Source organism: Castor canadensis, chromosome 2 (assembly GCF_047511655.1).
Source record: "Castor canadensis chromosome 2, mCasCan1.hap1v2, whole genome shotgun sequence".
In the NCBI taxonomy this organism is placed as follows: Eukaryota; Metazoa; Chordata; class Mammalia; order Rodentia; family Castoridae; genus Castor; species Castor canadensis.
In genome coordinates this window covers 194,110,336-194,123,452 of record NC_133387.1, presented here as the reverse complement: position 1 = coordinate 194,123,452, position 13,117 = coordinate 194,110,336, and the positions used below count along the sequence as shown (strand labels likewise).

The 13,117-nt window shown below is 34.5% G+C and overlaps 1 protein-coding gene across 6 annotated transcripts in view; it reads left to right on the top strand.

The window, feature by feature from the left end:
- The window catches only part of Gria4 (glutamate ionotropic receptor AMPA type subunit 4), a 335,307-nt gene that overhangs the window by 286,876 nt on the left and 35,314 nt on the right, over positions 1 to 13,117 (top strand). For all 6 annotated transcript variants that reach the window (XM_074066811.1, XM_074066812.1, XM_074066810.1 and 3 more), the window contains 2 exons: positions 710 to 908; positions 6,489 to 6,736. In XM_074066811.1, the coding sequence (XP_073922912.1) occupies positions 710 to 908; positions 6,489 to 6,736 (447 nt within the window). The remainder of the gene's footprint in view (positions 1 to 709; positions 909 to 6,488; positions 6,737 to 13,117) is intronic.

Genomic DNA, 13,117 nt, shown 5'->3' with positions numbered 1-13,117 from the left:
CTACTATGTTCACACTCACCTATACATCCTTGATAGTAAAAGAGAGGGTGAAGGTAAAAGCTTTTATACCAGTGTATAAAAATACTTTAAGACATGGTTCATCCCCCACTCAAATCAGAAGTGGCATATCAAGTGATATGGTCACTTTGAGACCAGTCCTAGACCCTCATCTGGTCCAGACTTACCTTGGCCTGTATTTGTCCCATCCATTCTTGCAAAGTTCTGAAGTTAGGTAAAAACTAGTTCTCTCCCTCAGTCTAGAAAGGAATCTACCAACATGTTGGAAACCTAATGCTCCAGCATCGGCCAGATGTACTACTATTTTATGTACCACTAAGAAAGGAAGCAACCCTGCCAACTAAATCGTGTCACTGTATCTCAATCCTAGACTAATCTCATAGATTCTAAAATGAGAGAGAGAGAGAGAAAGAGAGAGTAGTGATGAATTTAGGTATTCCCCTTCTCTATCTGAAGGAAAGACATTAAGTTGCACATTTCTGACAATTAAACAAAAAGCTTATCCATATTTTCAATTGCATCTACATTTTCAGTATAACAAAAAAGATACTAGAATCATTCTTGAGTAGTCTGTTAAAAAAACAATAGTTGCGGCTGTTACTTTTAAATATGCATGACCAATTGATGGCATTTCTTCTTTCTCTCTATTGGTTAGAAAAAGGAAAATGTGCATTATCTTATCCGTGTTTAGATCCCTCTCAGGTCGAATTGTTGGAGGTGTTTGGTGGTTCTTTACACTCATCATTATATCATCTTATACTGCTAACCTGGCTGCCTTCCTGACGGTTGAGCGAATGGTCTCACCCATAGAAAGTGCAGAAGACCTGGCCAAACAAACAGAAATTGCCTATGGAACACTGGATTCGGGGTCAACAAAAGAATTCTTCAGAGTAAGTTAAGGGCAAAAAGTAACAGTGACACGCTCAGAGTTTTGAAATTCAGGCAACTTTTATACCAATTTTGTCATGGCTTTTGCTGGTACAGATTCTGCACACACCATGGTAACAGCTATGCGTAAGGCTAATACTTCTTGGATTTTACAACCACTTGAACTTGCAAAAGCTAACTTATTTGTGTTTCAACAAAAAGCATTTCTGAAGAAGAATAATAGTGAAAAGATAACTAAAACAACTTTATAGCATAATTTATCCAAAATTTCGAATATCATTAGTGGTATAATAATTTTGGATTGGACAAGATTTGATTTACGTATACTTTGGGGCAAGAATATAAAACTTAAATCAAGCCTTACTTTTAAAGAATACTTTGAAACCCAAAACTTTAATTGCAGATTATGTTATTTTTATGAATTATATCTACACTGTAACAATGGTTTTCAAAACAATATATTTGAGTTCTCACAAGATAATAATAGCAAGAACTTCTTAATTTATGTGTGCCCATATTGTGTGATATTTAGTTTGTGCTGATTTCTCTGCTTTTATCAATTTTTCAAACTGATGAGATTGTATTTGATCCCTCTGGATTTCCCTCAGAATAGCACAGGTTTTATTGTTGTTTTTATTTGTTACGAGGTTTATTTTTTTTTCCAGCAAATCCTCTATCTATACTGTGTTCACAGACACACACTCGACAATGTCTGATCACAGAAAATAACTCATTTGGTGACTTTAGAACCAAAAAATTTAAAAGCTGCTGAAGTGACATTTTTACAAATATTCCAGTCAGTAATAATGAACATATTTTATATTTAATATCAATTATTTGAAGGCCGAACTATATAATAGTTTAGAAGACAGGACATATATCATTATTTTCAAGGCTTTTATATAAAAGTAATGACAGTCAGGCTTACAGTCAATATTCAAGAGATTACATTTTCACATTTTATATATATCTATATATATTTATATATGGATACATAAATATATATATATATATATATATATATATATATATATACTCTTCTCATTTAACTTAAATAGTAAAACAACCAGATGTGATATTCTTTAAGTCAACATTAAATTCATGTACTTGACTTTCAGTAAGGTAAACTTTTTAATGTTTACATAAAACTAAATCAAGAACAAATCACTCAAAAACTTAGTCAAACCCATCCTTGGACATTGTTTTTAAAAGAAACTATGATAACATAGTTGTCAACAACTTGGAGCATTTTTAGTAGACATAACTTAAAATTTACACTTAATTTAAGTGTTTGTAAATTTTTCTAAAACTCTAAGTAGTTGTCATAACAGAGGTTTTATTAACAATATTATGCAGATAAATTTAATCAGCCAAACTTTTTTTAATTTGATAAGCATATTCCTATTTCCAGTACTTGCTAATAGAAATGTCCTACTCTGATACATTTTAACATCTTGCTAAAAGTCTCTCAGGTTAAAACTGCTTCTGCCCAAAAGTAAGTAGGTAATACTTACTGATTTTGCCTAGAAAACATTCTGTATGTGTATCAAAATAGAAGGCAAGCTTTGGCTGTCACATGCATTTTATTGAAAAGTGATGACTGATTGTCATTTAAATAAAGAAAATATTTGCAGGCTTATCATTCTGCCTGAGTGATAAAGAGAAATAGAAATGTCATATTGATTCCCTGAAAATTTTTCTAAAATAGCTCACTGTAAAGCTCTTTAGGATCAAACACACTAAAAAATATTTATTTCTGACCATTACACAATTTTACATAACTATTCAAATTCTAAAAACTGGCGAGGTAGATGAGAGAGAATATTGATAAGAAATATGGGACAAAGGGAGGCTGCTTTGTGGACTCAGGTCTTCCACATAAGCTATACCAACACTGTGCCTTGCTTCCTTTCTCCCCTACTCAACTTCAGTTTTAAAAGCGAAGAGTTTTATAAGCACAGGTATTTATTGCTACAGAACACTAAACCCTAATGGGGCAAGAAAATAATTTCCCCTGGCAGCACATTTTCAGGAATGTATGAATTTGGGTTTTCTGATAATAAACTTATTCATTTCTTGCCCTATTTGCCTCCCTCCTGTCCCATCCATGATGACCTGGTTTAAAAAATCCATTTTTGTCTGACAAATTGAAGAAGCAGATTGTGAAGGGTATTTTTGTACATGTCAGAAATGTTTTCTCTTAGGAACACGGTAAGGGCATATCTATCAGTTCCACTAAGCTGCCTCAAGCAGTGACGTACACCCAAAACTTGAGGGGAAAAAATCGCAATCGTAATCAACTGAAAAATACAATTAAGCCACGGGAAAAATTGCATCTGCATTCAACTGTTGCCTTGGTTTTGCCCCATTGTGAAATTTGATATGCTTCATGCTCTATGCACTTCATTGAGAACAAACTCAGAGACATTTAAAAAATATCCCTGCTTGTCATTTAACAACATACCTGCTGTTCAGGTACTTTACATTATACACCTGATTCAAGCACACTGGTTTTCATTCAAATGAAGATTGTATTTTGTGCCTGTTTTAGTCATTAGTGAAATCTTGAATGCATTAATGAGGTGGGTTGCTATCTCAAGGTTTATATTATCAAACAAAATGTATTGATGAGTTCTCCCCAAAACATCAGCCTCGCAGCACAAGTTGCTAGAAAGGGGAAGGAATTCACCTAACAGCAACGTAAACGTTAACTACAATGCATATTTATACATGGCTTCTATCAAAATTAGTTTGGGAGTAATTTAATTTTTGATAAATTAAAAGACTTGCACGTTTTTAAAACTTCAGGAAGTGTTTTAACTAATAAAATAATGCTTGAAATTATTGAGATAATTTCCCATATATTAAGTTTTGCAATAAAGATGAAATAAATAGATCTGAAGTTAGTTTTCTAATTTCACAGGAAACGGTTTTTATGTTATTTTTTGATCATTTTCTGGATCATTTTTACTTCCTGTGCCTGGTTTTTAAGTAGATAGTTTCCATTACCATTGTATTCAGGTGCTTACTGAGTCTGAAGAAACTTCTTCATGTTAGCCTGTTTCATCAAATTTATAAATATTTGCTTTCCCACACCTATTAACAAACTCTCCTGCAGTCACAGATAAGCAGAGGGGTACTATTTCCAGTCTTTGCCGCTTGTCTTTTTGCCATAAAGATTGCAGTTATCTGAGGCATGTCCCATTAAGTCAGAATAAAAATTTCCAAACGTTAGCATTGTGACAAACCAGGCTGATTTTTTCCTATAAAATTTGCTTTCATCTTTCTTCTCTTTTTCCACTGAGAATCTGTTTTTTTTACACTTTCTATTGTACCTAGAACCTACTAAATTCAGCATAACCACTCTATGGATTTCTCATTCCTCTGGTTTTTAAAGAGATTGCATCAAATTATTTTGCCTATGTCAACAAACTTAAATTCAGAAGTAATTTTCCTCACATTAGTATTGTAGGAAAAGAATATTAATATCAATGACCTAAAAGAACTAGGCCCTAAAAATACTCCATTTCCATTTTACTATGTTAGCTTTGTGTAACTGACCTGTTTTGTTAATATACTACTTAACAATCACTAGAAAATTGCCAAGTAATTACCATATTTTTCATATTCTTAAAAGCTTTCAAAAATATTTCAATTAAAACAATATGTACATTGATTTTGTTTCTTGTTTCAATGTGTTATAGAGCAAAAACTTTTAAAAAGTGATTGTAAGTCTCAAAGATATTGGTTGACAATGCTCATTTGAATTTGAAATTGTCCTAGTAGATATGTAGGGACAATCTCTATCAAGTGATCCAGGGACTTTATTTTTTTCAGAATCATTGTAAAATGGACGAGTTCTTTCTCTGGGACAGAGCCTCAGTTTTAAAGATGAAGTGAATGAGGCCCAGAACATGGCGGTCCTAATGAATCCCATAGTTGAGGTTGTAAATCTGGGTATTTCTCTGAACAAGTACCACATAGAATCACTGCAACTGAATAAAGTGTGGCATAGAATTTCCTAGCACAAAGGCTTCTGTAGCCAGAAGTCACCTTCTGTTGCCTAAACACACATACACACACACACATCACACACATTACAATCTCAACATGATGAGATTTTTTTCCAAGTGTTAATATCATAAAAACATTTCATTGGATATCATATTCTTATGTTGAATTTTATCAACATTTGAATATGCGTTAATAGAGAATATCTTTGTCTTAGGTGTTCAAGTATGCAAATCAGCTATAGTGGTTTACTGTTTGGGTTTATTGATTACTAACTTCCCTTCTTATAAGTTAAACTCTTGAATTCCACTTTTATCATTTTTTTTCATTTTTCTTTCTGAAAAAATAATTTGCTTTTTCCCCACAAATATGTATTCTGAAGTTTGCTATTCAGGATATTTGTTGATTAGTAAAGAGCTGCTGCTTGCTGGATTCTATACTCGACAAACAAAGGAAGAGTGATATAAATAAATGTGCATGCTACTTAGAGTTAGGCCTCACACAGACTGAATTCTGAATGAAGTTTACGTTACTTTTTTATTTAGATCAATATACCTTGTTATTGAATAAATGCAATCATGAAAATCTATATGCATCATTGCCCTATCAAACACAAAATAGGACTCAGGTTTTTTTGTCTTACTAAACATATCTTTTGGGGGCTATTCATTTGAATGTACTTCCATATTAGAAATGTATGTGTGAAGGGATAAAATCTGATGTGCATTCAAAGGCTGTCAAAAAGACCTGGGTAAGTTAAGTAGTGAGAGTAATGTAGCTAGATCTCAGGTAGACCGAGGTAATTTATAAAGAGCAATCAATTTCTTCATTGGAGTCAGGAGATTAGAATGACTAACTCATCAAATTACAACGAGGAAAATTGGAATGATTTCTCTTCAAAGTTCAGTGTAGGTTCTACTGGGAAATTTTGTCAGAAAAAGTCTAAAAATGTTTTGACCAATTTAGAATTTCATTCCATTTTTGTTTTGTGAATTTTTGGTTTGCAAACTGTAGCATATTTCTCCTCCTCCGTTGGTGTTCAACTACTGAATTAATATGAGCTGTACTTGTATATACATCTTACTGTGAGCCATGAAAAAAGATGAAATAAAAACCCTCCTTATTTGGTATAACTCAAATACAGTTAAGAGTTTCACAAAAGTTAAAATCAAGTCTTCTCTGACACTTTTCAAATTTACCATGAATGTGATATAAAACATGATTTTTTATGTTCAATGCTCTCTGTGGTCTTCTGCTTTTAAAATAATAAGTTGCTATTTATGTAACTTATTGAGTTGCATAAATGAATGGTAAAATTATCATGGCAACATGTGTAGGATTCTTTAACTATCACTTTAAACGTCTGTCATTTGGGTGACTTTCTTAAATAGTTTTACAATGCAGTTTTGCAATTATAAAAGAATAATGTCACTGTTACATCACTATCTGGCAAACTAGAGACAGAGGGCAATTGACAGATACTAAAAGGTTTGACCCTTAACTCACTTCCGTCAATATTAACATGTTGTTCCCTTCTTTCCTGTATTTAATTTTATTTTCATTTCCTCCAGAGATCAAAAATAGCAGTGTATGAAAAGATGTGGACCTACATGCGATCAGCAGAGCCATCAGTTTTCACTAGGACTACAGCTGAGGGAGTAGCTCGTGTCCGCAAATCCAAGGGCAAATTTGCCTTTCTCCTGGAGTCCACTATGAATGAATACATTGAGCAACGAAAGCCATGTGACACGATGAAAGTGGGAGGAAATCTGGATTCCAAAGGCTATGGAGTAGCAACGCCCAAGGGTTCCTCATTAAGGTGGGTGGAATAGTATAACAATATAACATGTGTTGTTATAGTGTTCCACCTTCCCTAGTGTCCCTGAAAGAATTATTTTGTTTTGTGTGTGAACATGGTATGTTTGCTTATTTTCTTTTTTCTCCATTTCATATTCTTTTGTTAACAACCAGGTAAATTTTTTTGTTAATTTTAAAATAACCATAGTTGACATTAATCTTTGAAGGCCATATAAAAACCAAACTGGTTGAACACTAGCTGCTTCCAGTGGGCCTATATCATGGGTAACCCTATGGTTCTATATCTCATTAACTTATTTTGGCCACCAAAATCTGCACTGTCATTGTGTCAATAATAATTCTACATTTTATCATTTTTTAATTATGCCTCACTCCTAGTTTTTGAGTAAGAAGAAATCAGCTTCTTCCCAGCAAACCACTTATTTTCCCATTTCAATGTTTCATTTATCATGGCATCATTCTATTTTAGATTATTTTGAGGTTGTATTGGTGCTAAGGTTGAAATCACATCTTTTTATAAAAGCAACCATGATCAGAGGGGAAAACAGGCTCTGGTTTTATAGTACTTACTCAAGTCACACTCCCACCTATTTTAAAGGGAGTATGGTGTAAGTAAGGTCTGTAAAATTAGATCCATTGCAATTGAAAAATGTTGATTAGATAGATCCCTGGGGTGTGATTCATGAGTAAAGCAATACACATGTTAGTTAAAAGCAAGACTTTCATTCTTATGGAAATATTAGTTAAATCTGCCCTTTTTATCCTTTTGGTCCTGGACATAGAAAATTCACATGTTTGTGCCCAGGAGGCAGAATTTCCTATTTTCCTTAAGCAATAAAGGCTACTGTTGACTTGATGGGACCAGAGCCTATCACAAGTGGTGACTGAGGAGTTACTCTGGTCTCGGTGCTGCTTAGGAGAGATGAACACAAAGCACAGATTCAAGAAGAATTCAGAATGTTTGCTAAAGGACTTAACAAGAACCTGTTCTTGAAAAAATGATGTCTCTGGTAAGCCATTGAAAAATGAAGGTAATAAGACTTGTACTATTGTCCAGCACAAGTGAAAGCAATTTAAACTTGTTATGATTGTTTTCATTGGTTTCAAAAAAGGAGCTGCAGTGTGCTTTGAGAGGTGTGTTGGGTGGGGGAAGGGTTGAGATATATAGAAATACATAGAAGCAGCTGATACTGGTACTAGAAATAGTTGTGTTAAACTGTTATTGTGTGTTTGTAAGCAACACTGATATCTAGTATGGGTTTTACAGTGTGATATAAAATGGACAATTTTTGAAAGGAGATAGAAAGAAAACTAGCCTGCAAAGACAAATTTAGATGTTGACTCTGGCAGTTATGAAGTCTGGGTTATTTGTCATACATCCCATTTGAAACTGGAGAAATGTGCAGGGAGAAAGCCAAACTAATAAATCATGTTCAATAGAATCCTACCCAAAAAGATTTTAACCATTCAGAAACTTAAACTGGCATCAGAATGTTTAGTTGTTGGCAATACATTTTGCATGATGCAATGTGGAAAAATACGTAATTTCAATGAGGTCAAGAAGCAAACGAATCTCTGTTGGAGTAATAGTTATGGAGCAACGTAGTGTAAATTATTTTTTTAAAACATAGGGGTTGAAAGCAATGATGATTGATATGTAGATCAGTGTTCAAGTCTATTGGTTACATTCACTAGATCTCTCTTTTGCTTTAATTAATTCTCTGTGGATGTAGCTGCCTTGTCCTCTGTCTTGTGTACACTGATAAAGTCAAGCTCCAGGGACTGAATTTGGCCCTAAGATACGGGTGTGTTTGACTCCTATTGATGGCAAGAGAGTTCCCTCTTAAATGTGCCACTTTGTCAAATCCACACTACAGGGATTGTTTGGGGAGATGCTAAAGGGCTTCATCTGTCTGGAACTGTATAATAATCAGACACAGGCTTCCCCCTCTTTTCCTGTCCTTCCCTGGAACTTGTTAATGAGGCAATTGTTAAACTCAGCTTCCTGGATGGAGAGTTTGTTTATGCATTTTTAAAATATATGCCAGTTTCCTGAGCAAGCTGGCCCCTGCATGCCAAAGCCAGTCATTTTGTCCTGTCTTTGAGAACATTGGAAGGGCACTGAAGGTTAACCAGCACTCACCTAGCCCTCTATCTCCTCACTCCCCATCCACAGCCATGTAAACAAGAGGTTAATTAGATTTAAATCCTTATTCTTATTCCACTAGGATTCTTCTCTTTTAAAATATGCAAGCCAATATACAGATGAACTAACAGACATCTTCTGCATAAATTATTTAGTTTGTTGAAGCAAATTCAAATTAATTGCATTCAACAGAACAAGATCCAGAAGGAATACTTGCATCATGTCTTTGAAACCTTCTGTCTTATCTCTGTTCAATGGAGACATAAGTTGATTTTTTTAAAAGCAGGTCTTTAGGTTAATTGCTCTGGATATGGTCAGACATGTGTATTTTATCATCATTAACTATGGCACTCTCATAAACTCTGCTGTTTTGATTTGTTTGGCCACATGAGATTTTATTAAAATAGTAATCTTTCCTTCTATGTAAGCTTAGTCAGAGAATGGTGACAAATGACTAGCAATGTTCCTTTCATCTAGGGAGTTTTCAGTCCAAGTTTTGGTGTTTGTTGAAAATGCTTCGGAATAAATATCACAGAGCAGGGGAACAAAATGATACAGCATTAGGATGGAGTCAGGTCTTGGGTCTTTAACATGGACTTTAAGACAAGTGGTATCAGGTCTTTGTAGAGAATGCATTTGTGACTGGCTGAAATATCACAGTGATCACTACCACATGTTATACAGAGTAATTTATAGCTCAGAGAGATTTTATTTCAGATCACTGTCTACTGAATATATATCAGAAATTTAAAACCTTTAAGCTACCAGCTATAGACAGCCAATAATAATACCCAGAAAATATGGGTTTAGTGTACTTTAACATAAATTCTCCCAGTTTTCTCCTCATAGGCATAGTGCTATTTGTAGTTCTGTCAATTCTGTAACTTCCTTCTCATCCCTTCTCCAGTACCCTTGACAAAACAATCCAAAACATTTATGAAAGATTTTACTGGCTGAGAAAAATTTTAAGGTCGTTTTATAATATACACTTCAGAGGGCATTATAATGAAATAGGAAATGAAGATGAAAATGGAATGATATTTATTTTGACTCGAGTATTGGGACTATCAACTTTATTATATAAATTATGTTACAGATACCTACTATATCATAGTTCTTATAGATTAATAAAGTTATATACTTACTGTAAAAATACTATCAACTTTACTACATTTTCTATACTCTACTAGTTCCTATACTTTACTATACAATAAATAAACCTGTTAAAATTGTTAAAGATAATCATAATTTGGTTAAAAGACATTTACTGACTATTAAGTCATTATTAAATGTCTAACTATTAGAACACTCCTTTTAAAGATATTCATAGTATCTAGCACCTGTAAGTACCTTCAGGAAACAAAGCAGTGTATTTTATCTGGAAACTTCTTCTGGGTATACTTAGCCCAAATATTTGAAGCCAAGTTAAAAAACTGTAATCTCGTATATTTTTATTATTCAACAGTGATAATTCCTATGCGAACTTTGCCATCTCTAAAGATGCTGGTGAGGCTGTGTCTAAAATAAGGCAATTGTTCTGTCACCAAAGGGAGAAAAATGATGTTTCAAATGAAAATAGCTCTAACAGAACTTGAATCAGTGGGAGAACTCTGGAAAATAGGATGCCCAGTTGGATTTGGCAATGCCCTTTTGCAGGAACCCATGGCAACCAGAACTGGTCCTTTGAAACAGGCCCATCATGGCTCATTTTCAACAGGCCACTCAGAGCCTCACAGTAATAGCATGGCAGGAGGGAGGAAGTACTAAGATGGGAAGTAGAATGCCGCATCTTTCATTAACTTTTTCTTTCAGTATTTAACAAAATCACTGGGCTCACAGGACACTTGGCCCATGTCTAGATCTGTTTCAGGATGAGTAAAGTTCTCTGAAGACCAAATTGTATTTGTTTTACTTTGTAGTACTTTCTAGAGCATATGCACTAAAATTAGTATTCAAAATCATGTGTGAAAGATGTACATCCTAAGGCACCACTTTCCTATGAAAAATTTGTAAAACATGCTTAGTCATAAGTTCTTATGACTTTGCTGAAAATCGTGTGTGAGAATCAAAGGAATCTATTTTTTAATAACAGAAACAAGTGTTAGTGCTTATTGTAAGCACTAGAAAATTAAAGGTAGAGAAAATGTGAGGCTAAGAACTTAATATTACCGAGCATCAGTTGGCCTCAAATAAGTACACTTTTACATGTCTTCTGGAAATGAGTTCAGTATGTTAGCACACAAATATTTTTTCTTAACTATTATAGAAAGAGATGCCTGTGACTATCCTTCATTTCACTTAGTGTCGTATTAAAAGATGGGGTACATAACTTGGTTTTTGGAGTCCTGTGTGTTTTGAATATAGTCTGTCAAGATAAGGATTAGATAAACAAAAATCAATTGCACTTCTCAACACATACACAAACCCACCCTGTGATGATATGCTTAAACAGCTTCCCAGTTTTCCACTAGAGATGCTAATGTTTGTTGTACATAGAATTTTGCATTCACAAACTGAGATGTCACGTGGTAAAGGTTTTGATATTACACGCGTTCCCAGGGAGAAATAACTGCACAGCAGGATCCAAATACTTCATCCTTTCTGGATATTGAGCACAGTAGGAAGTATGAAACTTCTTCTTACCATTTGAAATGCCAGGTTTTTCATTTAGCTCTTTCTAATGATTAAAAGATAACTAAAATTACAGCTTCCCATGTAGAGAAACAAATGTCGCTTTACTGCCTTGCTTTAAGACTCACTAGGTATCATACTTTTTTCCTTTCTTCCTATTAGATAAAAAAATGCTGAAATAGTTTGCCTTCAATCTTTTGACAAATAATTCAATAAATGGTTGCTGTATTCCAGCTGGGAATTTGTCAGGTAATTTTTAAGTTGTTCACTTTTTGGATGCTTTGCAACTTCCTGGGTAGGCAACACAGGTTGAAAATTTTCTAAATTCGATGTTTAGCCCTTGTCTCTTTTTGCCACTACACACAGAAGTTATATCTTAGTAAGTTTCCTTAAAAAAAGAATGGGAGAATTTGTGGGCATTTTAGTTTCCCCCACTTCAAGAAAGACAAATTTCATAAGATTAAACTGCTACAAAAGAAGTTTAGTAGTTTATTTAAACCTTTACAACTTGCTCTAGAATAGATCTCAATTCTGACAGTTCTAAGAAATTCCAAACTGTTGTCTTTTCAGCCCATGCACTTGCCTCATAGACAAATCTTATAAATATAAAGGATCTCCAAAAAAATCTGCATCCATACAGTACAAATTAATTTAGTGACAGCACACAGCTGAGTACACAAACCTATAGCATTGACCTACACCCTTCAACTGTATTTTGGAAACATAAAATTATATCTAAGATCTAAGATTATCTGATATGTTATAAATGTGCTAAAGCTCTTTGGATGAATTTACCTTACATTACTGCATATTTAATATTTCCCTTTGGTGTGTGACAAGAAGCCCTGTAGGTTCCACATGGTGTCACTCATCTTTATGCATCATCCCACTGTCAGGAATGGTCTCCCGAAGCAAATGCCTGGTCCAGGAGTTAGGTTGTGAAAAGGCATGGGAACAAAAAAGCAAGTGGATGGATTTCTGAATTTGGATCCCATTTTCTGTAATGGTGGGTGAAAGCCCAGATATGAATTTTCTGGGAATAAAGCTCAAAAGCAATGAGGCTAGAGAGAAGACATCACTCTGAGGGTTCTGGCAATGCTAAGATCTAGAAAGAGGAGTAACTAAGACACTCTGGTGAGAAAATAAGATCTAACCAGTGTAGACAAAGCCTCTAAAGGGATCTAGTAACAAAAGGATAGGGAGGAGAAGGGAGCAATGGGAGGGAAACTGATGGAGCTAGGAATCTTAGAGCCCTAGGCAGAGAGGAAGAACAGCAGATATTACTATGCTTTGAGTTGCTGTTTCTGCTTTTTTATTAAATCAGCTCTGTTGGTTGTGATCCAAGGTATTGGTATCTTGCTCATGTTTAAGTCTTAGCTGGAGAACAAAAACCTTGCACCAGAGAAATTATCTCTTTGAGACTCTCAATGCCCCTAAGCTCAGCTGGCCAGAATGAGGTAGCAGAGTGTACAGGTATAAAGAAGTCTGACAGAATGAGACACTAAGGCATGCCATGATGTCATCATGAGAGGATACTGAGATCAAAGTAAAGGGTTAATGTGTTCATGGGGTTGGTGTGTGGAGGGCAGTACTTGATCACCCTTT